Source organism: Heteronotia binoei, chromosome 3, assembly GCF_032191835.1.
Source record: "Heteronotia binoei isolate CCM8104 ecotype False Entrance Well chromosome 3, APGP_CSIRO_Hbin_v1, whole genome shotgun sequence".
Taxonomy (NCBI): domain Eukaryota; kingdom Metazoa; phylum Chordata; class Lepidosauria; order Squamata; family Gekkonidae; genus Heteronotia; species Heteronotia binoei.
In genome coordinates this window covers 39,014,386-39,042,365 of record NC_083225.1, presented here as the reverse complement: position 1 = coordinate 39,042,365, position 27,980 = coordinate 39,014,386, and the positions used below count along the sequence as shown (strand labels likewise).

The 27,980-nt window shown below is 44.1% G+C and overlaps 1 protein-coding gene across 1 annotated transcript; it reads right to left on the bottom strand.

Annotated features, from left to right (window-relative positions):
- OBI1 (ORC ubiquitin ligase 1) lies at positions 1-27,015 on the bottom strand. Its single transcript, XM_060233633.1, has 6 exons — positions 26,820-27,015; positions 14,117-14,252; positions 12,995-13,086; positions 11,318-11,566; positions 9,473-9,561; positions 1-2,439 (listed from the first exon to the last, which is right to left on the bottom strand). The coding sequence occupies exons 1-6, from the start codon at positions 26,889-26,891 to the stop codon at positions 879-881; spliced, it is 2,199 nt and encodes a 732-aa protein (XP_060089616.1). The 5' UTR covers positions 26,892-27,015; the 3' UTR covers positions 1-878.
- Between the last annotated feature and the right edge of the window lie 965 nt (positions 27,016-27,980).

The window sequence follows — 27,980 nt, the reverse complement described above, 5'->3', positions numbered from 1 at the left end:
TTACAGCGCTTGTGACATTTTTTTTTATTCATTCCACATAGAAAAAAAGCATGCAGTATTAATGTAAAACAGTACAGTATTCATGTAAAATGTTCAGTGCACATTCAAGTAAACAAGCCATTAGCATACCAACCCATTTTTATGAACTGCACAGGCACAAACAGCACGGTCTTACGCAGGAGCAGGGTGTTTTTTGAAAGTTAAAAGCGGTGTTTGATTAAAAAAAATAATAACTGGGCTCTCAGTCTTAAGCATAAAGACATTTCCCCTCCTAACTGAAAATTTGCCAGGAGGGAATCACTATTCTAACAGCTACACACCAAAGGTACCGCTACGGCAGAGACACAGGGTGTCATGCAGGTACGAGCAGGCAAACATTTTATTCTGAAAGCCAAGTTCAGAAAAAAGCAGGGCTCTGCAAGAGCTGCCACCACATTTTTGCACAGGAAAAAGAGAACTCGACTAAGGAGCCGTCATGCGGGCTTCTCGCCAACTATAAAGAGCTGCGTCAACGAGAAACCTCATTTTGAAGATCCACTGCGTTCAGCAATGGGACATTTCACAGCTCCTCAAAAAGGACTGAAGACTTCATATAACCCAACACTAAAAACAAAACAAAACCACAATACACCAATCCCTAGGTATCTAAACTGAAGCCAGAGAGTGAGAGAGAGAGAGATTCTGACCAGATTTCAGAAACAGAAGAGCTTAGCATTAGTAAGGGAGAACATTCAAACTCCATCACTCAGTATGTAAGAAATGGACAAGCTGAGATCATAGAGGGAATCGACAAATGATAAACAAAAAAGAATCACTTGGGAAAACAAAAGTACTCTCAAAACATCTATATTGGCACTAAACCTTAATTACGTTTTGAGTCAGTTCTTAGTTGTTTTTGATGGACTTGCACTAGACAAGCTACTCTGGATTTTCCTCTTTGTTGACGTATGAAGACTTTTGGCTTTCCTGTCAGGTACAAAGGAAGAGGACCAAGGAGACTGCAACTGGTTATGGAGGTTCTGCAGCTCAGGTGTCACCTTAAAGAGAGAGGACCCCAGCTTTTGTTCTTCAAATGAACCTCCAGAGTTGTTGAACAAAAAACTGGGGGAAAGCTCTCTTTGGAATAAAAAACTCTGAGGTTTTATTTCACTCGTTTCTGAAGTCCGCCCACCAAACAGTGGGAAAGGCTCCATTATGTCTAATGCAGAGGGGGAAAGGATTGAAAAAGTCGCTGATTTCCACTCGCTTCCCTCTGCTGAATGATCATCTGAGAGAGCACATTTCAGAGAGTTCTGTTCGTTCCTCTCCTTCATGGTTTTCTCTTTCTCATTCAAAAGATCAGGACACTGGGTTGCCTTGCAGGAGTTCTCCAGGTCTGAAGATGCCTTGGAAAGATAGTAAGGGCTTTTGCTGTTGTCCGATTCAGACATCATGGAGTCCAGCTCGGAGATTTTGTCCAGGTAAGCGGCATCCATGGAAGCCTCGCTTGACGTCCTGGTGCGGTTCATTTCTGAGGAGCGGACAGCGTGAAGTTTTTTCGGCATGTTCGTGTGGCGTGAGTTTTCGCTGGATTTTGCCGAAGACTCGCCAGAATCACTAGTGGCTGTGGAGGGCTCTGAACTTTCAAAGTCCAAGCTCTCGTCGTAGTGCGTCTGGCATCTGTTCCAAAACACTGGCTTGTCAGAGGTGAAGCAAGCTCCTTTGTTGTCGCTGCTCTCACAGCTGCAGGCGCTGTGCTCGGGAGAGTCTTTGTTACCATCATCGGATGCATCCCCCAAATCCTCAAAGTCCAGTTTCCTTAGAAAAGTAGACGGTTTCCTTGGACTCTCTTCTTTTGCGGGTGGGTCATCCTTGCTGCTGGGCGTGTTCAACTGGAGGCAACTAAGAGATAACGGCGTACACGGATCAGGAAGTTCATAAAGCTCGTCTTTATACGGCACGCAGTCCTCAATTTTATCCCATGTTTGCTCTGAACAAGTCTCCATATCGGCACCAGCTATATCCAAGAGACCCTCCTGGGAGCCAGTGAAAACATCCCTTCCAGCTGAGCACTGGGCAACAGACTCATCCGAACAACCCTGGCTGGCCGAATTTAAGCAGACATCATTGCTACTACCCAACAGGCCACTACCGGGTTGATCGTCATCAGGGCAGTGAGCAGCGCACAAACAGTTCTGATCGGAGCACTGCTCTGGGGTTTTCAGTAGGGTGTTTTCACTAGCGGTGCTTCCACTGTCTTTCTCCTCCATGGGAACAGCAGCTTCACTTTTGGGACTTTCTTCTTTCATGGGTTCGTATTCCCTCTTCTGGCGCGACACCTGCGACTCCAGATCTTCTATGTATTTGTCGCTCCTTTCCAGTGCCTTTTTAAGGCGGTTGGTTTCACGTTCGCATTGATCGAGCCTGGACTGAAGCGCTGCTACAGTGAACCGTCCAAACCTGCAGGAAACCAATAATTAAAAAAAAAAATGTTTAGAAACACTAAGGCACAAGATTGTTTAAAAATTACCTAAATCTAGTCTGACGGTTCAGGCAAAGAATTGAGAAAGGAGACAAACTTACAGAATAGGCTATTAGGAAACCTGGAAAAAAGGGGATTATTTACTATATAGATACTATTATAGAGACTGATAACCAGCTTTTCTCACTAGTGCAGATTCAAAGCAGCTTACAACCTTGTTCTCCCTCCATTTTATCCTATGAAGTGGTTCCCCTCTGAGAGAGAATGACAGGCCCTAGATCACTCAGGAAGCTTCAATGGCAGAATGCGGTCTACCATGACTCTCCCAGACTGTAGTCCAACACTCTTAACTACTGCCCCATGCTGGGAAGGTAATATGGAAGGGAGCTATGGCTCTTAAAAACTCATGCCCAAACCCCCCAAATCTTTTGTTTGTATTTATATGTGCATGTGCTATTGGACTCAATTCTAGCTCTTCTCCTGCAGACCAAGATTGGCTAACCTCTGAAATGACTGTTACCCAGGCCTCAGTGAACCTTTCTGAGAGTTCCACCTTCTCCTTGAGAGCTCCACCTCCTTGTGCATTGAATAGTAGGTGCAGCTGCATAACAATCCCTGGATGAGCTCCACCACCTATTTTTCTACAAAATGACTCCTTCTGTTACCTGTAACCCTTCACAAATGAAAGGCGGGGGCGGGGTGGTAGATAGCCATTTTAAACAGAATTAAAGCAATAAACTGAGGAACAAACAAGTGCATCCAACTATGTGGGACAGCAGCAATTGTAAGGAGAGAAACTGGATGAGAATGAGCAAAAAACTGTACTGGATCCAACCCAAGGCGTGTACACATATGCACCAAAGTGTGTTCATATGAACCACTGGGAGTCACTGAGTCTTTCCTCTTGGCCCGAGGGTAAGTTTCTCAAGCTCTCCTCAGTCTTATGTCAAACCCGCCACACGTGTTTGCTCTGCTCACAATGGGATGGGCTCCTGCCCCTACTTTTGAGATGAACATCACATTATCAGACAGTGTGAAGTATGGCCGCTAGAATAAAAATCCCACATCTATTGTCAAGAGAGCCGAGACGACTTTTAGAAAAATGGCTACGGCTGAAAATTAAACCATTAGTAGCACTAAGGCCATAACAAGCAGAAGATTACCCTTCCAGGGGCCGGACCTATCCGTTCCGACTCAAATATGCATGAGGAATTATCCCCTAAAACAATGGTAGAGATTTATGATAACATTTGAACAGCAGTCCACATCTTGAAATATTTACATTCAATCATTTTCTTACAGCACGGCAGCTTTTTACAATATACATTTCATCCACAATGTCACCTTGTCAAATATAAAAATGCCGATATGAAATTCAGTAATTGTCACCATCCTTTAGAGGCTTAAAAAAAAAGAGAAAGAGAGAGAGAGAGAGAGACTGAGACTCATTTGGAACCCTGCGATTATATTCTCTCTCTGATTGATAACTTTCACTCAGCGCTCAGAGGTTTGCAACTGTGAAGAAAGAACCGCCCCTTCCCCCCTGAACCCCATTTTTCTTACACAGTGACTTATTTCCTTGAAACTCTGCCAACAAACTTCAAAAATGCAGCAGATTGAGAAGAGCAGTGTTTTGATAGACCTCCCGTGAACTTCTAGCTCACTTTTCTGTTCCACCCACTTCATACATCAGACCTCAGGGCCCACTCACTCACAAGGATAACCAACCTAATGCACACGCACATGCCCTAGAGACCTAAAATTTAGTCTAGGCATAGTCAATACTCCCTTCTAAGATGTGGAGACTTCTGAGCAAAAACTCTGCTTTGTGAGCTACTGCCATTGTAGTTGTGAGCAGTGTTCCCTCTAAGCTGAGTTAATGTGAGCTAGCTCATAGAATTTTAGCCTCCAGCTCAAAGATTTTTTGTCTTAGCTCAGGAAGGATGACCCCAGAGCACAATAATGTATGCAGTAGCTCACAACTTTAATACCAGCAGCTCACAAAGTAGAATTTTTGCTCACAGGACTCTGCAGCTTAGAGGAAACATTGGTTGTGAGCTACTGCATAAATTAGTTTGCTCTGCGGCCATCCTTCCTGAGCTAAGACAAAGATGTGTGAGCCAGAGCTAAAAAACTGTGAGCTAGCTCACACTAACTCAGCTTAGAGGGAACACTGGGTATAGACCAAGACAGACCAGTTACTACAAGAGTCCAGAAAAAGAGGCATTTCATATATCAGGTTTAAGAGAGGCGGCCAGACTTTTTATCATGGGAACAGCACAAAGTTAATACACATTGAGCAGCGGGGAAGTCTGAAAAGGGGACATTTTGCAACTTGGTTCACTTCTCAACAACAAACAGCATTTGAGCAGGAAGAGAAATCTACATATGGGAAATTGGTTGCCCACACACTAGAATCTGCTGGTGGCTGATGGAAAAGCTTCCAGCAGCAGATAGGAAAATACAAGTGAAATGCAAGCTTCATTTAGAGGTGGACCTTCTCCCACTCCATACGTCCATGAGCATCAACACCCTGCCCAACAAACAGCCAGCATATATATGGAAACGGCATTGAAAAGATGAGCAGGATCTTCACAGGTGGGTGAGTGCCAGTCTGCTCTTCTCTCTCCGTGGCCAGTGTTCGCCACCATCTCTCTTGGGACCCTTCCTCCTCATGGGTCACCTTGTCCTCTGAAGGTCAGAACTTTCAAATGAGAGACTGGCTGAGGGATTTGATTGGTTTGCTGACACAAACCACGGGGGCAGAGATCACAGGCTCCTCAAAGAAAGCGGCTTTTCCTGACTTGTACCGTTCTCCCAACTACACCCCCTACCCCAGACAATGCTGGAGTGGCCATTTCAGGTGGCATTCAGATTCCTGGAGCACTGTTAGAGACTCCCAAATATTTTCACACAAACCCTTTAGACCAGGGGTGTCAAACATACAGTCCAGGGGCTGAATTAGGCCCCCAGAGGGTTCCAGCAGGTCCTCGAGAAACTGGCTGTCATCTGCTTCCTTCTGCCTCTCTCTTGCTTCTTTCTGCATTACAGCTTGCTTTGATAGCCTTGCTCAATCAAAGCCTCTATTTTCTCCATTTGCTGAGGCTCCTCCCTTGGGGAGGAATAACTTGCTTTGCCAGGCTCTCTCAATCGCACAGCAGAGCTATTGAGCCAAGCCGCTCTTCCTTCTATTGGCTGGTCCCCTGGGGGAAGGAAGGAAAGAACCAGAGCTCCTTTGCCCAGTTCCATGGATCGCACAGGATAGATACAAAGAAAGCAGCATTAAGACCAACAAGTGCTTTAATCATGTTTTATTTTAAGTTTTTAAAAATCTTTAATTGTGTTTGTCTGTGTCCTTTATAAAGTTTATATCTCTGCTACCTGGCCTTACATTTTACGACACACATGGCCTGGCTCAACAAGGTCTCATTTACGTCAGATCTGGCCCTCATAATGAATAAGTTCGACAGCCTGCCTTACGCTCTTTGCTATGATGTTCCCTATCCGTTTATTTTAAAACATTTCCAAAATGTATTTAATACCATGCTTTCCTCTGCCACAAGGACCCAAAGCAGCCCATAACACAGTTCAGCTTCATAACCACCACTTTGGTAGGCTGGGCCTAGACTGACTGGCCCAAGGCCACTCAGGAAGCTTCTACAGTCGAACAGGTCTCCCAGATCCCAGCACAACCCTCTAACCACTACACCACACCAGCTCTCCATTTCATCAAATGTCATTTAGAACATAACAGGAGCAAAGGAAGATGAGTGCTGCCTCCAGCAGCCGTCAAATGCTCCATCGTCTTGCTCCGTTTGCTGTCAAGGACTAGCCAGAAGCCTCCGGGAATTCCTGAAGCGGAGGCACTGCAACTTTCACCTGCTGACGGGCCATTCCCAGCATCTTGTATTAAGAATACAATTTCCCCCTGAAGCGTGACCTTCCCCAGAGGGCAGGGTGAAGGTGTCAACTGCATGTCCTAACTAGTGCCAAACATCAACAAATGATGACAGACAGGGGCACAAGGGAATCCTTCACCTGATGTTTCTGCTCTCACAGTAACATTGCCCACCCCCAGCCATTTTAACACCATGACATCTCTAATGGGTTGCCACCAGGGACAGGAGAGGGTTTCTCAGGTTGGGTTATCCCCTCCCCCTTCCTCAGCCTCTTTTGCAAGCGAAGATCTACTTCATGGATCGTAGCAAGCCTAACACCTCTCATGACTGATTGACACGTTCTTCAGAATGAATACATTAGAGTCTCCTTGGATGCGGAATATCAAAAGGAGGAAACTGAACCCCTTCTATGGGCAGTCAGAAAAGGCCAAGAGGAAGATAGAAAGCATTGTTTTCTTGGAGAGAGGAGTGCAGAATACACCACCACGGACAAAAAAACATCTTTCTTTACATTTCAGGGAAAACTATGATATCTCCTGCTTTGCAATGACCAAAGTAAGGAGGGCTGAAACCAGCTGTCAGTCACACAAATGAGATTTGCAAAAACACCACTGGATATTGCCCCACTGCAAAACTTTACTTGCCTTATTTATTTTGGGAAGTCATTCTGGCAAGCCACTTTCCCCCTCAGCCTCAAACACCCCATCCATAAAACCGGAATAGCCACTTCCTTTATTCAAGGACAAATTTTATATCAAAATGGCAGTTGTCTGAAAAGCACTGAATTCATTCACCATGCTATCCTATTGGCACGGAATTCCTGCTCACCAGTTAGGAAGGGCTGTAGCAACCACTTTGGTGGAGCTAAATTACACAACATCTTCTCATTTCAACTTCACATCCCCAAGGTTCCAGGAGATATCTGAATGGGAAACAATCCTACTACTGAACCCTACTCACATAGAGTTGCACCAATGACATTTTATTGGAGGCGCATCAGCGAAAGCAGACCATGGCTCTTACCTAAACACCATAATGCATGCACTGGACCTTAATCTTACCAGGTCCAGAAGGAGAACAGCAAAAGGTATAGAAACTTCTAACAGAAGGGATCAGTATTGGCACAAGGTTACCCAATTAACGTAAACTTTTCAGGCTGACATGGAGAATGGGGGAATACAGTCAACAGTATAAGAAGTGAGAATTACCTCCCTCCCCAAGGCTTTTACTGGCATTTATCAAAATGTAACATTTAAGGATTTCTTGGACCTTGAACTAGGAGCTCTATCTTTCTAGGGAACAACAAATGGGGACAGGGTGAATCTGGACCTCATTCTACAGCCATGTTCTATTTTAACCAACTTTTTGGATAGTGAATAAGTATTGCTCTGAGTGCTGGGACTATGTTACTTTCTCACGGAGATCTTGGTCTCCTGTAGCAAAAAACCAGCATGTGTTGTTACCAATGAAAAGCAGGGTCTCTCCACAGAGCTATGGACTGTAGAAATGATGACTCATGCAAGCCTTGGTATAAAATATTTTTCTAGTGTTACCAAACTTGAGATCTACTAATTCCAAGGTAGACTATCAGCTATACATGGCAGCCTGCCAGGAATCTGATATAACTCTAGCTTTTGCAAACCTAGGAGGAAAAGAACACCCACAGAATTTCCCAAACACTGTCTGAGTCCAGGGCCACTGCACTGGTGGCGAGAGACAAAATTCCAACCCCACAATCACTCTGGGGACCCATGGAGCTGGGTAAGTCATGTGATTTGTTTCCATATGATATTTGGGGAAGCTCTGCATCAAGGGTGGCTAGACTGTGGCTCTTTCACACATATTGTGTGGCTCTTGAAGTCCCCACCACCCTGCTAGCCAGTTTGAAGAAGGCATTTGTCTTTTTAAAATCACTTCTCCAGGTGGCTTGGAGAATGCATTTAAAGTTAAAATTGTTTTCTTTGGTTTGGTGTAGTGGTTAAGTGCGCGGACTCTTATCTGGGAGAACTGGGTTTGATTCCCTACTCCTCCACTTGCAGCTGATGGAATGGCCTTGGGTCAGCCATAGCTCTTGTAGGTGTTGTCCTTGAAAGGGCAGCTGCTGTAAGAACTCTCTCAGCCCCACCCACCTCACAGGGTGTCTGTTGTGGGGGAGAGAAGGTAAAGGAGATTGTGACCGCTCTGAGACACTGAGATTCAGAGTATAAGGCAGGATATAAATCCAATATCTTCTTCTCTCCCCCATCTATTTGGCTTCCTTCCTTGCAGCTCTCAAACATCTGACATGCATGTCTTGTGTCTCTCAAACACCTAACATTTATTCTATATGGTTCTTATAATAAGCAAGTTTGGCCACCCCTGATCATGGGAGGAGGGATTTCAGAAGGAATCAGTTTAGGGACCTTAAGTTGGCCACCATATATGCTGGATGAGTTGGAACTGACTTGCTGGGGTCACATGTTGCACACAAAGCAATAAAATACAGAAAACTTCACTGTGATCTGAAAACATTTGTTATATAGAGATAGCTCCAGGTGATAACTCTGTATTGATTAGAATATATGGCTATCAAGTTGAAAAGGAGCTAGGTTCAACTCCAGTAGCACCTTAGAGACCAACAAGAATTTTGGGTCATGAGCTTTCGAGAGTCAAAGTTCCCTTCATTAGTAGAAGGGGTGTAGGAGGAATAGGGATCTTAAGCAGCTGTTTTGTTGTGTGTTAAAAATTCCTCTTCACAAACACTCAGGCGTACATTTATTCAGACAGCTTATATTTCACAACGATGTCTCCAGAAGTAGTCAAACTTTTTGGAATTCCTATAACAGTCCTTCTGCCATAAAAGTTGGATTCAGACAGCTTTTCCCCATAATCTCACCAAATTCTCTTCCTTCCTCCAGCCCCTAAATCCCAACAGGCCTTTTGTCCATGCTGGTTCCATAATCCCACAAAGCGTTCCTAGAAGGTCAAAGGGGACCCCTCCCCCCTCCCAAGATTCATATGGACAAAAGGCCTTGCAGCCAGCCCAGTCAACATTACTGCAACATCAGGTACTCCAACAGTTAAAAATGCGGTCGATGAATAATGCATGGGAGATTTTAAAATATTTACATACTTCTGGGGCGATCGACTTCCAACCTCAGCCTTCAGCCGCAAGTTCTCCCTCACAAGTCCACTGTTTTCAAACCTCAGTTTCTTGTTTACCTATATGAAATATTTTTTTTAAAAAAAGCTTTACAAAGCACACAGTAAATCGAATGACAAATAATTTTTTCACAAGAGAAGCTATTTGTTTCACAATTTTTAAAAAAGGGGCTATATTTAAAGCTGCCACGTTTCACTCAGATCCCCTTCCCTCCCCCCTCCCTGCCCCAGCAGGGACACCACTTAAAAATTATCCTGGGAAATGGCTTGCAAAAACTGAATAGAGAAGAGACATTTTTAATTTATATTCCCCAAATACGCCGCAAGGCTCCTATCTAGGGAAATAAACAGAGCCATGTTAGTTCATCCCGACAGTCATTAAGGGGATGTACTAATGGCAATTCCATGTTTCCCACCCCCCCTCCACATGACTAAATACTTTAAATGCATTAACATTACAATGTGCAGGTATCAGCAAAATGAATGTTGAGCAGCTTCCTTACTCTTCCAAGCAGAACATGATTACCTAGTTTATTTTTAAAGAAGAAACACACAAACAGAACGCTAAATCCACAATGACAACTCATTTGCCATTTCTCTTTGGCATCACTTCTACAACTGCTGTGATTAATCAGCATCTTGATTTATAGGCATGCCTGTTATCTCTAAACAGAGCCTGTATCTTTATTTCCAGTTAAGGAACGAAATCTCATGGAATGAAATTTCGAGACTGGGAAGATGCGCTATCAAGTATACTTCCCCCCTGTCCTGGAGGCCCACATATTGCTAAGGTTCTTCACTTAGGAACAAGATGAATTGTGCATCTCTCATTTTGTTTTTGAACTTAGCTGCGACCTCTTTTAGTGCATAAAGATCACTACCCCCCCCCCCCCGAAAAAAAATCAGGTATTAAGGAAAAAGTAACTCACAATATAATTGATTTAGTGTGTTTCCATCTGCTACTAATAAGTTAACATCTTATGGCTCTTTAACCAAAAAGTATAATCAGTCAACCGGCCTTTTAACCAAGTCCCTTAAAATAATTTATCAATCATTTTTTTAAAATGCATTTATTTAAACTACAAATAAAGGTGCCTTTTTAAGATGTATCGAGAAATACACAATGTAACTTTCAAAAGCCATCCCTCATTTTATAAAGCAATGTTATCTGTTGACATGACAGAAGCAAGAGCAGTTTTAAAACATGGAGTGGGTGCTCCCAATTCTCAGCCATTCAAATAAGGTTTGCTCAAATGCCCCTTGAATACTAATCTGATGGTTAATCAACTAAAACTCTGGCTGCTTGCCGTTCATATTTAACATCTGATGAGTCACTTACACAAGATCTTTTATGGTGTAACACATTTCAAAGTGATGACTGCCACTCTCCCTACTCAATTTGAATGCACTGAATTTCATGCTTTAGGCCTGTGCCACTGAAATGGCTCCTTGTGTGTTTGAACAAAGCAGTGAAAGCACCATGATACAGGGCCGATTAAGTTAGGCTGTGAGGTTTAGCCTGGGAGAAGACTGGCCGCATGCTATTTTGAATGGCTGGATGAGGCACAAGCCAATCAAGAGTGAGGGGCTCCTCATTCCTACTGTTAATATCACATGATCCCCATGATGCAATTCAAGAGGGAGACCACCATTCAATATTTAAATTCAGTCCGATACATACATAGTCATTCAACAGAGCAGTGTCACAACTCTATTTATTGGTCCAACAAGCACTCCAAGATCCCACATCTCACTTACTCTGTATCATACTGGACAGCTGATTGCTGCCCAGTTAGGTTTGGAAACTTTTTATTACCTCCACTAACTTTTCCATGTCGTCTTTTGCTTTTTCGTACATCTCATTGGCAGCCTGAAGTTTCTGGGTCAATGCCGCCAAAGTCTCAGAGACAGCTTTGTTCCCATCATCCAAGGGAAGAGGACTCTCCTGATTTTTGTCAGACATGTCCGGAGTCACAGGATGCAAAACAGATTTTAGCTGGGACTCCAAGCTCAAGTTTTTGATGGTCAGTTCCTCCAGCTCTTTCTGCAGAGACTCTATCTCATCCTTTGGAGTGTGGCAAAGCCACAGCCAGTCATATGGGAAGGGACGACACACAAGAAAACATTGCCAGTTAAAAAACTTGAGCATCTAATAGTTACTTCTCATCGTTTTAATGGACTGGAGTACAGAGCAAAGTACATAATCAGACTTTGAGTTATCAAAGGATTTCGTCATCACTCATACACAGGGCTTTTTTTGAAGACAAAGCCCAGCAGGAATGCATTTGCATATGAGGCCACACCCCCTGACATCACCATTGTTTCACACAGAGCTTTTTTATAGAAAAAGCCCAGCAGGAACTCATTTGCATATCAGACCACACCCCCTGACACCAAGCCAGCCAGAACTGCATTCCTATGCATTCCTGCTCAAAAAAAGCCGGGCTTGTACATATCTGAATCTAAGAACGGATGAAATCAAGGGTGCATCTAGACCAGCATCCCATTTCCAAAACACGGGGGCTGGCAGCTGCTTCCAGTCCAGTCAGGAGCTGAGAGCCATACTTTATCATACAAAGACTATTTTGATCATCAAGTTTACAAACTAGGCATTGCTTCCCAAACAATACTTCCTTTTTGGTAAATCAAGTTTCTGAGATTAGATTATTAAACAGAATATACACACAGAAATTACACACACACACACTGCTTTTCTTGTAAAGAAAAAAAGTGCAGGTACTCATGTATAAGGCTGCACTGATTCCCACTAATTCCCCTGTCATGACTTGGCAGGATCCCGCACCCACCCACGTGCTGGTACTCAGCACCACAAAAAACAAGAGAGAAAGAGTGTGTATACACACACACACTTCTCAACAGAAAATCAAATAAAGTACAATTTCTGTTTATCAGATCCAGATTGTAACTAGTATTTGAAATAAATTTTGACAAGTAGCAATGGGACTAAAAATTAAACAGAAAAGTTTCCATCATGAAATACCACATGGCACTCTTTCACCTCTGCCCAATAGCTACTTAGCTACTGTGCATCTCACTGGCAGCCTGAAGCTACTGTAAGAGTGATGTATTATTATTGTTGTTGCTGTTATTATTTTGACAGTTAATCGCTGCATCCCAGCTAGTGCTGGGTTCTGGGAAATGCATTAAATGCATTAACACTACACATTAGATGTGGTAGTGGTGGAGAGAAAAGCGATGTTAATGCCCTCTCAGTAACCCTTACAGCCACTCTGTAGGGTAAGTGGATGTTATCGCCCATATATTACAGATCATGCATTGAGGCTAAGAGTTGGTTGCTTCCCTCACTCTGTCCAAAGGGTGGAACTCTGGACCACAATACATACCTGTTCATTCACTGGTATTCTTTGGCCCCATTACTGCTACAATCAAAGAGCAGAGGAGCAGGAGAGCAGATTATAGGGAAATTAACTTCACATACCACAACTCTGACACTGCCCTTGTGCCCCCTTACCTCATACTCTTTGTGAAGGAGCTCGAGCCTGGTTTTGCGGAGCTGTTTCCTGACCACGGGAGTAAACACAGGATTACTTTCACTGGTTCCCCCTGCAGTGACAGAAACAAACGTTCCAGTTTAAGATCCCTTCCCCTCTAGCTTCACTCTGACATTTTAAAAAAGTTGCCATTCCTTTGGAGCCCATCCTGTCAACAGTCCTAAGAGACTGAAGTCCTGCTGGAATGTGGTAGATCAAGACGGGTAGTCATGTTAGTCTGTCTGTAGCTGCATGAGTCACTACTTGCTTCTTCAAGAAGTGAGTAGTAACTCACAAAAGCTCATATCCCAGCCACAAATTTTGTTTATCGTTAAAGTGCAAATGGACTCTTGGACCGATTCCTCACTACCAGTTGCTCCATCCCTGAGCTTCTGCTTTCCCCAGCTCAAATGATCAATTCCCCACCAGTTGCTACGGGGGTGCATTTTGATCTGCGCCTCCCTCCAATTTCCCTTGCGGCTTCCTGCTGCTGATTTTTAGAATTCCAGAAGCTGCAAGAGAAACTGAAGGGAGCCTTCAGATGGCTTGGCTTGGAGAAGTGATTTAAAGAGATAAATGCCTTCTCCAAGCTGGCTGACAGGGCAGTGGGGGCTTGGAGACACATGCAATATTTGTGAAAGAGCCACAGTTTGGCCACCCTTGTATTAGATGTACGTCTTTCCAGATTCAAGAAATGACACGACTCCACTTTGGACATAACATATGAAGCTGCCTTATACTGAATCAGTCCATTGGCCCATCACAGTAAATACTGTCTACTGGCAGCAGCTCTCCAGGGTCCTAGGTAGATGTCTTTCACATCAGATCATCTTTTACTTGCTACTTTTAACTAGAGGAGCTAGAGATTGAACCTGGGACTTTCTGCATGCCAAGCAGATGCTCTACCACTGAGTCATGGTCCCTCTTCAACAAGAGGGGTACAAACACTAGGCCAGCTGTATTCAGACAAACTCATTATTTCCATGTTCTCTCTCATTCAAAATAGGTTAAAAATGAGTAGTAGCCTTCAGGAAATAACATTGCAGACTGCATGCTGCTCGTTGCGGCACAGAAGAATCTTGCGCATCTCAGAGTTGCCTTACCTATGACTTCTTTGCAAGGATTTTCAGGGGTGATGGGAATCCGGCAAGCAGGACACTGACTATTGTTCTTCAGCCATACTTCAATGCAAATAGAGCAGAAGACGTGGTGGTTGGCACAGATGACCGGGTGGCGCACCTTTACAATGGAGAGGGTATAAAAATTAGTGACTGCCCATTGACTTGTCATGAAGGATGTACTGGGAATGTTACTGCTGCCAAAGACCAGAACTGGGAGGGCTTAGAATGGTGAGATTGAAGTCTCCACTGTAACCCCAATGACAGAAGATTTTTAATGGTTTGTGGGCGCTATGGTCTTGCTTCAAACTGGCAAAATGTCCAATGCTCAAAGAGCCACTTTTCCACCATACTTAATATCAAATATTTGGAGATCGACTTGATTGAGGTCAAGGTCCTCAATTCCAATCTCAAAGACAGAAGATTTATGTTAGACCTGATCAAACATCTATCTACATAATGGAAAGGCTGATGTAGCTGAACACCAACCAGAATCTCCACTCATATTTTGTTGTTGTTGTTGTTGTTCAGTTGCACAGTTGAGTCCGACTCTTTGTGACCCCATGGACAAAGTCACGCCAGGCCCTCCTGTCTTCCACCATCCTCCGAAGTCTGCTCGAATTTGTGTTTGTTACATCAGTAACACTATCCAGCCATCTCATCTTTTGCCTTCCCCTTCTCCACTCATATAAGGGAGTGATATTCACTGATTCCACCCACCCATGGCAGACTTCCAGTCCTCCCTAAAACTATTCCTGGGGGTCCCATGGCTCGAGAAGCTGCATTTGATTCTGCAGTGGAGAAGTGGGGAATCTGACTTCCATGGAAACCCTTCTGTCCATGGAAATTATAGATGGATTCCAAGCCACTGATTGTGGTTTAAAATAACTTTCGGAATCTATCATTCCATTGCTAATTTGGGCAACTGGAATAATTTCACAGGTTTGGTTGGTTCCCCACCCCCATTCATTGTCATAGTTGCTAGTCACTTGGTTTTATCAACTACTTAAAATTCATTATAATAATCCATGTATTTAATGTTGGCTGCAAATCCTTATCTCTTCCTTCATCGCTAATTTCTACCTTCACAGGACAACCCTAAAACAGAATCGCACCTTTCTATGTTCACTGAAGTCAATGGGTTTAGAAAACTGCAACTCTGTCTAGTATCACATTGGCATACAGTTCCACAAAGCAACCCTTGGCTTATGTTCTGCCACTAGGTTCCATCTTGTCTCATGTTTTTCAGCATCTACCCAAAACTGCTGGAAGGGATCCGGAAATTTGGGATCATTCATACACAGACCAACTGGACTTTTTATCTGAATTTTGACAAAATCCTGAGATGATGGAAAGACCATCTAAAGACAGCGGGAGATTGGACAGAAGCAAACAAGCTAAAGCTTCATAAAGGCAAGAGGGAGGTAGTGTTGGGCAGGGTGATGATAGTTCAAGAACAATTGTTCAACCTGTCAGGAGGAAGGCTGCATTTCTATCCCCCAGGAGTCGTAGCTTAGGTGTACTCAGGCATCTGGTGGCGTTCATGAGGCTGGCTTGTCAGTCAAATTCTTTCCTCAACAAAAAGGATCCAAACACACTTGTACATAGCCCAGAAATTTCCAAGTTAGATTACTGCAACAGAGTATGTGTGTGTGTGTGTGTGTGTGTATATATATATATATACATACATACACACACACACACACACACACCTTATTTAAAAAGTGCACATGCCGCCTCTCCAGAGACCTGCTCAAGGGACTTATAACTAATTAATAAAACAAAGCCATCAACATGCAACTATTTAAAATGCCACTAAAAACCAAGCCGGCGCTATTACAACAAACCAGGCTGCAATAGCAGCAGTACACACTCGAGTCACCTAAAACAAAATAGATAAAGTGATCCTTGGGTCAGAAGAAAGCTGTTAAACATTAAAAAGACAAATTCCTTAGACTGATATTTAAAAGAAAGCAAGATATGTGCCAGGCGAGCATCATGGGAAGGGCAGGGGTGGAACTCTAGCAGGAGCTCCTTTGCATATTAGGCCACACACCGCTGATGTAGCCAATCCTTCAAGAGCTTACAAAAAAAAGGACTGGCTCTTGGAGGACTGGCTACATCAGGGGTGTGTGACCTAATACGCAAATGAGCTCCTGCTAGAATTCCACCCCTGGGGAAGGGTAATCTATGCATGAGGTGCCACCTCTGGCCGCCACCCAACTCATCTCCGTAAGAGGGGATACAGAGAGTAGGGCTTCAGAAAAGGATCTCAACTGACAATATATGGAGAGGGGCTGGGCTCCAAGCTAGTCAGGGTCTTTCAAGGCAAGAACCAGAAGTTTAAACTACTCAGAAACAAGACATGGGCAGCCAGAGCAGATCTTTTATGCAGGGGTGATATGATTCCTGTATCAAGCCCACTGGATAAGTAGAGATGGATGACCCTTTGAAAACACATATGGGCATTATAGTGGATCCTGAATACAGTTGATAGGTTGTAATCATGGGCTAGCCAGTCAGAGAACACTTCTCATTTCTAATTAACCACACCCAATGGTTTTTTTGAGCAGGAACGCAGGTCCAGCTGCCCTGGCATTGGGGTGTGCGCGTGTGGCCTAATATGCAAATGAGTTCCTGCTGGGTTTGTCAACAAAAAAGCCCTGCATGAAACAATGGTGATCTCAGGGGGTGTGGCCAAATATGCAAACGAGTCTCTGCTGGGCTTTTTCTACATAAAAAGCCCTGACCACACCCAATCCAAGGCAGTGGTTAAAATCAATATTGTTTCCTCAGCTTCTGCCTGCAATATAGGAAGACCGTGCTTGGCCTGCCTGACAGAGCTGTTTGGCCGAAAGACATATGAGAAGCACTTGGAATATCTGAAGCACAGTTTACAGAAGTATTTTATCAGAGCATTACAAATCATTCCCATAACCATCTTCTTTTGCATATACTGCAGAATTGGGACCATCTAAGAGAGTGGGGGAAGGAATGGTGTTAGAAAATATACAGGTGAGGAAGAAGCAGAGAATGTGCGTGAAGAAGGCATGTGAATCCACAGATCAGCAAATTCTGTAAAAAAATGTAACTCCCATCTCTAGCATATGTCTCTTGGATTTACGAACATCCTCAGGTGCCCAGGCAGTAAAAGTAACTTATAGCAGGGCTTTTTCTTTTTTTGTAGCAGGAGCTCCTTTGCATATTAGGCCACACACCCCTGATGTAGCCAATCCTCCTGGATTTTACAGTAGAACCTGTACTAAGAGCCCTGTAAGCTCTTAGAGGAATGGCTACATCAGGGGTGTATGGCCTAATATGCAAAGGAGTTCCTGCTACAAAAAAAAGCCCTGACTTATAGTAATCATACAACAAATTGTTTGGACTTTAAAACGGCAAAATTTAAAACAAGTAGTTCCTGAAACCCAAATACTAGGCCTTACGTAAACTGCACGAAGCCCACGGCAAAGGAACACTCGATACAGGTTAAGAGGCAGTAGCTTTTAAGCTTAATTTATACTGCTGGCAAATTTCATAGGGCAAAACCGCGGCCAGTTGGTTTCCCACCCCCCCCCCTTCCCTGCCCCCACTGCCACAGACAAAATTAGAAAAGTTCTCCCTGAAGGAAGAAGAGGCGTTATCAAGCCTGCTGAGATGTTCCAACCGCTGGTAACTGTCTAGTACAATACACTGCAGGACAAAAAGGGGAAATAAAAGCAGTTGTACCACAGAGAATTGGGCTTCCAGCATCTATGCCTTTAACAAGATGCTTATGTATTTTCCTCAAGGAGCAAACAGTTTATAAAAATAAGTTTCTGAGAGACATTACTAATAAGATCTCTCTCTCATTTAAAATTCTCCTTGCAGGCAAGCACTGGGATTCAATAACGAACTAAAAAAGAAGTTCTGCGCTTCATAACATTGCATGGCCCATTCCCAAAAACATTTGTTACAATCCCTATAAAAAACAAGCTCTCAGATTTGTTTGATAGTTACACTTCTAAACTAACTTTGCACTACTTCCACAGGCAAGATGAATAAATATTAATTTCCTGTAAGGGTGGGATGTATTATTCTTCCCATGACAAATGTGTGTGACCCTCCGTGATGCCACGTGCCCCTCTGCTTGCTGGTCACAACCACAAATGGCTGCCACAGGAAGTAGAACTAACCACAACATCTGAGGGAGCGAGGCTATGAAGAACTTCACCGGTAACTCTTCAACAGTTCAGAAAGAAGCTCAGTTTAGCAGTTTAAATGAATATACTGTTGTAAAATGTTTTCTCGCGCACATACAGAGCTTGCCTTTAGATACACCACGAAGATCCTTGTGCTGTGGGGGCAGTTTCTGCCAAGCCAACTTTCAAAAAGCTGATCAGATTTCCAAAGGCCAACCAGAATGGGCAAAAGCCCCAGTGGGCCCTGCCCACTTGAAAACTCTTGGCCTGCACCAGGAAAGGAGGAGGAGGGGGGAAAGGAAGAGCAGGAAGAAGAGATTGGATTTATACCCTGCCCTTCATGACCCAAAGGAGTCTCAGAGTGGCTTACCATCTCCTTTCCCTTACATTCTGAATAAAACTTCGTTGGTCTCAAAGGTGCAGCTTGACTCCTACTTTGTTCTACTGCTTCAGACCAACACGGCTGCCCACTTGGATCTACTTCCCCACAACAGAAACCCTGTGAAGTAGGTGGGGCTGAAAGAGCTCTCCCAGAATTGCTCTTGAGCAGAACAGCCTTGAGAGAACTTGTGGCTGACCCAAAGTCACATCAGCAGGTGCATGTGCAGAAGTGGGGAATCAAACCCGGTTCTCCCAGATAAGAGTCTGCACACTTAACCACTACACCAAACATCTGTTTCAATCCCTATTACCCCAGGCACCATGTTGGGACTGTGCCAGATGATTAAACCAAGCACTGTTAAGGAATGCATGTGTCACTCAGAGTGGGAGGAGCTGTGCCACCAGAGAGCATGTGACTAAATACACACATAAAACTCAGTCAGTACCCCCTGAGCAGCAAATTGTACCAGCCTCCTTCATAACACTGATCTTGCTTGCTACCTGCCATTAGTAAGGCAATGAGACCCTCAAGGTCTCTTCAGCTAGGACTTTAAACCCTCAGAAGGGATTGAGCAGGCTGATTTGTACCCCCCCCCCCTTCCTCCCTTTAACTGACTCAGCTGTTCTCAATATTTCATCCCCTTTGGAGCATATTTAGGCCCCAGACTTTTTCTTTTAGTCAATTTAAGAAGTCAATTTTTTTGCCTACCCGTTGAGTCTCCTCCACCCTAATGTATGCACCCGTCATCTTCTCTGAGGGTGGTCTGGTTTTGCTAGTTCTGTGACTGTCATGAACTTCCTCTACAACTAGACACACATGTGGAAATGGTTGTTTCACATCTTCTCTTTTTCGCAACACCCTTCTGATGTATTTTTAAATGTTTTCAAATACTCAAGATGTGCATGAAAAACAAAGGGTTTTACAATGCACAAGCAATACAATGCAGCCTATCAACCAGAGAGTACATAAAACGCCTGTTTTCACTACCTGGCTGGGTATGCAAGACCAGGGGGATGTCAAAGACCTCTTAGACCATGCGACATCCCACCCACTTTCAGATTCTCATCCACTTTCAGCTTCAGAAGTGCCATGTAGAGAAGACATATCTGGTTAATCACTCATGTATGGAAACACCACTCTGACCTGGATAGCCCAGGCTAACCTGATCTCATCAGATCTCAAAAACTTAAGCACAAGAACATAAGAGAAGCCATGCTGGATCAGGCCAATGGCCCATCCAGTCCAACACTCTGTGTCACACAGTGGCCAAAAAACCCAGGTGCCATCAGAAGGTCCATCAGTGGGGCCAGGACACTAGAAGTCCTCACACTGTTGTCCCTCCCAAGCTCCAAGAATACAGAGCATCACTTGCCCCAGACAGAGAGTTCCAACAATACGCTGTGGAGAGTTCCAAACAATACTGACCTAGATAGACCATATATGAAGGCAGTTTCATATATGCATGCAGACATGCTACCTCAAAAAGCACAATTATGCATTTGAGCAACAGAAGATGGGCTACAGCTCAGCCCTGCGCTTTGTATCTAGAAGTTCCTAATAGCAGTTGCTGGAATCTCCAGCAAAAGGATCTCTGGTTGCAGTTCAGAGAGGCAGCATGGCGTCTGACTAGCAGCTAGACTTTGGATCCAGGAGACACAGGTTTGAATCCTGACTCTGCCATGGAAGCCTGCTAGGTGGCTTTGGGCCAGTCACATACTCCGAGCCTCACCTACCGGACAGGGTTGTTGCTGTGAGGACAAAAGGAGACAGAAAAGAACAATCTAAACTGCTTTGGTCCCTGCTGGGGAGAAAGGCAAGGTAGAAATGAAGTACGTAAAGAGATGTTGGAGAGACTTTTCTCTGCCTTTGCCCCTGGAGAAACAGTACCAAGCACTGATTTAGATGGACCAAGCATCACATATACACAGAATATACTTACACAGATAGAAGTGTACACACATGCACCCCTCAGTTAGTGCAGGGCTCCCCAACATGGTGCCTGTGTCCTTTCCTGGTGCCCACCAGGTATTTTTAGGAAATGGGCGGGGCTATGCGGGGTTTGCACCCAGCAGGGCTTCTGCCCCGCTGACAGAGATCTGAATGACTGTGCAGATGAAAAAGCACCCTATTAAACAGAGTTTCTTCTTGAAATGTTGAAGAGTTACTATCCCAACTACACATGGCCTTGCTCTCTGACATATTGTGGTTGACTCCACCTCATAGGGAAGCAATTTTGTGGCTGGCTCCACCCCGTTCAGCAACTACTTTCTGGTTGCACCCACCATCCTGGATCAGAATTCCAGGCTCAAAAAAGATGTGGGATCCCTAAATGAATTAGAACTTGGCCCTGTCAAAGTGGTAATTTTCAAGGCTGTCGTATTGTATCTAACAATATTCGCAGAGTGTTTTTGCTCCTACACATGGAGTAAATAAAGCCAATCAGGAGTTTCTAATTGGGTAATGGAGAAATAACTGCTGAGGCATCTAGGAGACCATTCAATGTGTGTCAAGTAATTATGATATTTTAGAGATTTTAGAGAGTTTATAATACAACCATGTTAAGCCAATTGCAGGAAACACAACATAGTCTTGTAAACCTAAGAGGCTAACAGTCTATATTACCCTTGTGTGTGGGTTCATAAAAGACAATTCAAAGAAGAAAAAGAAGAAGGAAGGAAAAAGAGTTGGATTTATACTCCGCCCTTCACTTGGTGTCTCAGAGTGGCTTACAATCCCCTTTCCCTTCCCCTCCCCACAACAGACACCCTGTGAGGTAGGTGGGGCTGAGAGAGCTCTCCCAGAACTGCTCTTGAGCAGAACAGCCTTGAGAGAACTTGTGGCTGACTCAAGGTCACATCAGCAGCTGCATGTGGAGGAGTGGGGAATCAAATCCAGTTCTTCCAGATAAGAGTCTGGGCACTTAACCACTACACAAACCTGGCAGTAAATTCAGAGACAAACAGGAAGTTGTGGAGGCCAGAAGGCCCAGTTTTCCAGGCCACTGAGGTGTCACATTGGATTACAGAGAACAGATGAAAACAAGACCCACTCCAAAAAGTAAATGATCCAATCAAGGAGGGTGTAGTGGACCAATCCCGAATGCTGATGAAAATGCAGAATAATGCAAAGAGAGAGGCATTATCTGACGGTGAACTCCTGTATAGTTTAATATACCATGTCAATAATATACCATGTCAATACACACCAGATTTCTCAGTTTAATTCCATGTTGCTTACCATGTTCCAAATTCTGCAGTTCTTCTAACCCTATGCCACTGCTCATTGAATGTCCAACCTGTTGACTGCTTTGTCTTACACTGTGCAATCTGCCTGCAGTCTCAGTCAGAAAGGCAGACTATAAATAATATACATAAAAATAAATAAATCTGCCTATGAATTCCAACTCAGCAACCTCCCATTGAAGTAATGGAAGAAGAGCTATACTGGATCAAAATAATCACCCATCCAGTCCAATATCCCGTTTTACACAGTAGCCAACTAGTTGCCCCGGAGGACCAACAAACAGGGCACAGAGTCCAAGGCCTGCCCCAATGTTGCCTCCTAGCTCTGATATTCAAAAGTTGGCTAGTACCCAGTGGTCCTCCAGAAATCTTGTGGGCGGCTAAAAACGTTGATGTGAAATTTTCATTTTATATTAAGCATCTGAAGAAATGAAGTCTAACTCATGAAAGCCGATGCTGAAATAAACTTGGGTTATTCTCAAAGGTGCCATCTGATTCTGCTTTACTTCACCAATTTTAATGTCACCCAAATCTGAGAGCAAACTTTCTTATTTTTTAGTTTACTACTGGTATGTTACAATGAAAGCCAGTATCAAAAGTAGCATTTCCTTTACCACCACATGGTAACTTACAATTAGTAAGGAAACGTTCTTGTACTTCTTTCAGTACCTCAACAGGTTCCTATCCTGCGGTTCAGTAGTACACCAATGTTATTTGATCAATTGAACAAATAACCACGTTGTTAAGGGGCAGATTACCAAGCTTTTAAAATAATTTTCAATTTGACTGACAGCTCTAGCATGATGACCCTTTCAAAGGAAGTATCTGTATGCTGTCAAAGATAGAATCAATGAGTTGGAAAGGGCATTATAAAATATCTACCCAACCCTGGATCAATGCAGGAAATCCACTATCATCTCCAACAAATAGCTGTCCAACCCCAGCTTGAAAATCCAGATAATGCTTTTATGTCCATGAAGTCATATAGCTTAATCATATATGGTGCATATTTTTCAAATGCCTTGGGTCCAACTCCCACGTAAGTACACTCCAGATTGCATACTTATATAGTGCAATTCCAAGTAGAGTTTCAGCCTTCTAAGTCCACTAAAGTCAAAGGGCTCAGAAGGGTGCAACTCTGTTGAGATCAAACCCTTAGACATATTGATAGTGTGTTAACTCCACTGCCCTTCAACGCATCGTTTAAAACGCTCTCTGTGGTCTGCTTCTAGCCAGAAAACTGTTCTATGATGGCTGCTTTGGGACACTGAATGGTGTTTTATGCTGTTTTTATGCCCTGGCTTGTTTTTATTGCACCGATTCTAACAATACGAGCTGCCTCCAGCAGGTCTTCAGAAAGGCAGTGTGTGCATTTTCTAAATAAGTTTAAAATTTAAGCTATTTGTGCTGTCCCAATCTTAAATCCTTTTGACAACTCTAACAGGAAACAATCCCTATAAATAGCATGCATACAAATGTCAACATTTAAAATGAACACTCATGCTTCCCTATCACTAGCCTCTGAACAATACAATGTTCAGCGCTGGATTTATTAATATTGGTGCTTTATACTAAAGAAAAAATTCGGTTCATCCCTTAGCCTCCGATAAGCACCAGTCTCTAGTAAATACGGCTCTGCAGAGGGTGCTTTGTATGCAAAGTACACACAATTCATAGCGCAGCTTGCTATTTTCCTTCCATCTCAAGCCCAAGATGCACCATTGCACTGAAAAACACAAATTTACATACACAATCTTTCTCTACACACATACATGCAACCACACATTTCTAATACATCCCCTAATAATAGAAATGTAACAAATAGTTGAAGTATTCCTGCCCTTTACTAGCACCCCAAAGCCTTGCTGCCTGAAACAGTCTCGCATTGCCTTGTGTCACGTAGCAGCTGAACAGTCAGACTAAGATCTGGGAGACCCAGGGCGCGAATTCCCACTCTGCCACTGAAGCTTGCTGGAAGACGATGGGCCAGTCAGCCTAACCTACCTTACAGGGCTGTTGGGAGGATAAAAATGGAGGGGAACAAAATGATGTATGATGGTCTGATCTCTGATGAGAGGAAAGGCAGGGTATAAATGAAGTAAATAAAATACATAGTATCTGGGCTAGTCCTGCTGAGTATGTCTGTACAGAATATCACGTAATCCAGTTTTTGGCCAAAGGTACTGGTGAAAGTCCACTAAAAGATCACACGCAATACAAAACTCTGAACGTTAACATCAGCACAGCTGAGACTCTCTTTGACACCTTGAGGCTGATGTGCCTGTTAGATGCTACTCTCATTCTGAGAAACTTCCATATCGGTCAGGGCTTTTTTGGTAGCAAGAACTCCTATGCATATTAAGTCACACACTCCTGATGTAGCCAATCCTCCAAGAGCTTACAGGGCTCTTAGTACAGGGCCTACTGTAAGCTCCAGGAGGATTGGCTATATCAGGGGCAGTGTTCTCTCTAAGCTGGGTTAGCATGAGCTGGCTCACAGATTTTTAGCCTCCAGCTCACGCATTTTTGTCTTAGCTCAGGAAAAATGGCCCCAGAGCACAATAATTTATTCAGTAGCTCACAACTTTAATACCAGTTGTTCAAAAAGTAGAATTTTTGCTCACAAGACTCCACAGCTTAGAGGGAACACTGATCAGGGGTGCGTGGCCTTAATAAGCAAAAAAAGCCCTGATGTCGGTACCACGCATGAAAGGAAGGCTGTTGGCCCTAACATACTGGCACGGAAGCAAACTCCATTAAATCCAATACGACTCTTTAAAAAATGTGCAGTGAGTGCCTAAGCTCTACTTTTGACACAGAAAACATTTCACAGCAGATCTGTTAATGGAGTCCACAGAGACCAGCCCTCCTGCCAAAATCACAGCTATCTTGGACTTCCCTCCTCAAGACTGCCGAAGCTTTAATGTGCTGTTCAGTACAAGTGAGCAAATAGCTGATCACCCCACCATAGGCTGTCGAACACTGCAAGAAACTTCAGCACTGACGTCTTGTCAAGGCTGAACTTGCCAGTGGGCTATGCTTTAATAGTAACATGATTTTAATTAAGTAAATTATACTGACACTGTGTAACTTGTAGCACACCCTGAGCCCACTTGCAAGGAGGGCAGGATAAAAACTGAATTAATTAAGTAAATAAGAATAGCCGTCTTCCCCACCTTTCCTAGTTTGGAAAAAGAAGGCGACTACAGTCCTAACACTCAGTCACATTACACTCGGTGCAGCTGGCTTCCATAATAACATAAGAGAAACCATGTTGTATCAGGCCAATGGCCCATCCAGTCCAACACTCTGTGTCACACAGTGGCCAAATAACCTGGTGCCATCAAGAGGTCCGCCAGTGGGGCCAGGACACTAGAAGTCCTCCCACTGTGCCCCCCAAGCACCAAGAATACAAGAGTATCACTGCCCCAGACAGAGCGTTCCATCAATACCATGTGGCTAATAGCTACTGATGGACCTCTGCTCCATATGGTTATCCAATCTCTGCTTGAAGCTGTCTATGCTTGCAGCCACCACCACCTCCTGTGGCATTGAATTCCATGTGTTAATCACCCTTTGGGTGAAGAAGTACTTCCCTTTATCTGTTCTAACCCAACTGCTCAGTAATTTCAAAGTAGCATGGACAAGACCGGGTTGCAGATATGTAATTGTACAATATTATGTAGGCTTGCCCCAATCTAAACCCAATTAAGTTCATAAGTTTGGCACGGAATAAGTTTGGATTGTTAGCCGCCCTGAGTCTGCTTGCAGAGAGGGCGGTATAGAAATTTAAAGTAATAAATAAATAAATAAATTTGCATAGGACTGCACTCCAAACTAGGGTATTGTAGCACTCAAAGCCACAAGCCTTCCGCAAGCAACATCTGTGGCAAATAGAATCTGCTGCATTCACAGCATTTACTCAGTGAACTCTGCAAAAGTATCATTGCAAGCAAGGGGGGTATTGGCAGTGGGAAATTACAGGAAAACAGGTTTTAGAAATTGGGCACAAGTCACCATTAACTTATGGCTATCTTTAAGCAGTGGCTGGACAAACACTTGTCAGGGGTGTCATAGACTGGTTCTGCACTGAGCAGGGGGCTGGAGTAGAGGGCCTGTATGGACACTGTGTGATTCTAATTCATAGTTTCATCAAAGTCCTCTTCCGAACTGGGGAAGGGAAGAAAACCGGAAACATCCAATTGCATTTGAATCTGCTTAGACTAGGCGTTGAATCTATATGAGTCGGCCTAGTCAGTTCTTAGGAGAGAATCTCCAGCTCCCATTGAAAAAAAATTCCTGAACTCATCACTTTTTGGGGGGGGGGGGGCACAGACGAAAACACCGAGGCAAGTAAACGGAATTACACATTTGTTCAAAACGAACCAAAAGGATAAAGGGGTGGGGGTGGGGGAGCTGTCCTGCCTCTCGCTCACAGGAGTATTTCCTTCCCGTTCGCTGGATTTGCAGCTCAAAACACTCTATTCGGCTGGTCTAGCAGAGCACACGTCTTTCGCTGGCCCGAAAGGCGAAAACCGAGAACGGAATTCTCGAGCGAACAACCCTTGAGCTTCTCTGGGGCCTCCCTTCCCCCACTTCCTTCCAACCTCGGGAAGCCATCCAGACAACAGCACGAGCTTTCCAGTCCACAGGCGAGACGAAAGTGGGATTGAAAAGCGGAACGTGTGCACGTCAAGGCTACGCGTGATAGCTGTTTGAGGAGGAGGGGAGAGAGAATGCTCTGTGCAACCGATCTGATTCTCCCCCTTCCAGGGATCCCCGAGCCCCATTCCTACTTGGAGGGAGTGGCGTGGGCGCCCGAAGGCTGAACCTCCTTCCCCGCCCAGGCTTTTGGCTTTGCATCCCCGAGCGCAGGTGTCGGTTACCTTTCCCAGGCAAATGTGGCAAGTGATGGGCAGCGTGAGAGACAGTGTAACGTTCTGAACGTTCTGAGCCATTGTGACGTTTTGGAATCCCGCGAGCGTGGAAGTTCCAATCCACAGGCTGCAACGACCGCAGCGGCGGCGAAGGAAGACTCGCTCTTCAACTCTCACGCTGTTAAGGCTTTCGCGTACGGCAAGCCGGCGAGGCCAATTTTCCTGGCCATGAGCGGCGCCGCGTTTCAAAAGGAGGAGCTCAAAGATCAGAGTGGGTTGAGCATGGGCAGCGTCGGTATCGGTCTGTGCGTTTGTACACTTGTATTGCAAGATCGGAGGGAGAAAGAAATAACACACAGTTCTTTAAAGTCCTCCCAAACACACTGTAGGTGGGAGATTCCTTTATTTTATATTATTTTATTCTATACTTCATGCTCACAGACCAACGGGTCATAAACAGACCTATTCAGCAATTCAAAAATACAGAATACTATAATCCAGCAATACAAAAGATAATCCAAACAACCAGATAATGAATACAAAATATAAAATGTTTGTTTGTTTATTAGTTCAATTTATACTCCAGCAGGAACTCATTTGCCTATTAAGCCACACCCCCTGACATCACCATTGTTTCACACAGGGCTTGTACTGTAGAAAAAGCCCAACAGGAACTCATTTGCATATTAGGTCACACCCCCTGACAACAAGCTAGCCGGAACTGCGTTCCTGTGCATTTCTGCTAAAAAGAGCCCTGTACTCCACACTCCCCTGGAGGCAGGCTCAGGATGGTTTAGCATAACATAATTAAGAAAAAGGTTACGAAAAGACCATAGATAAACATTTTGCCTCAGCAAGGGTTACACTTATGTAAGTATCAGCCAAAAGTTTTGCAGCTGCTTCTTGTTCCAAGACACGTCCCCACTTCCGAATGCATTCTGTGGTGCATTTGTCTCTGGCGAATTCATGCTCTTACAGTCAATGAAAAAGTGCCAAATAGTATCCAGATTCCCTGATGAAACCCTCAGAAAATCGTTCAGAGAAGAGAATCCCTAGGAACCTGCCTGCTAACTCCCCTAGTGGTAAAACATTTAATCTAACCTTAGAAATAGGGCTATCACCATGTCTGTGTTGGAAAATACCTGGAAACTTAGGGGGTGGATCTGGAAG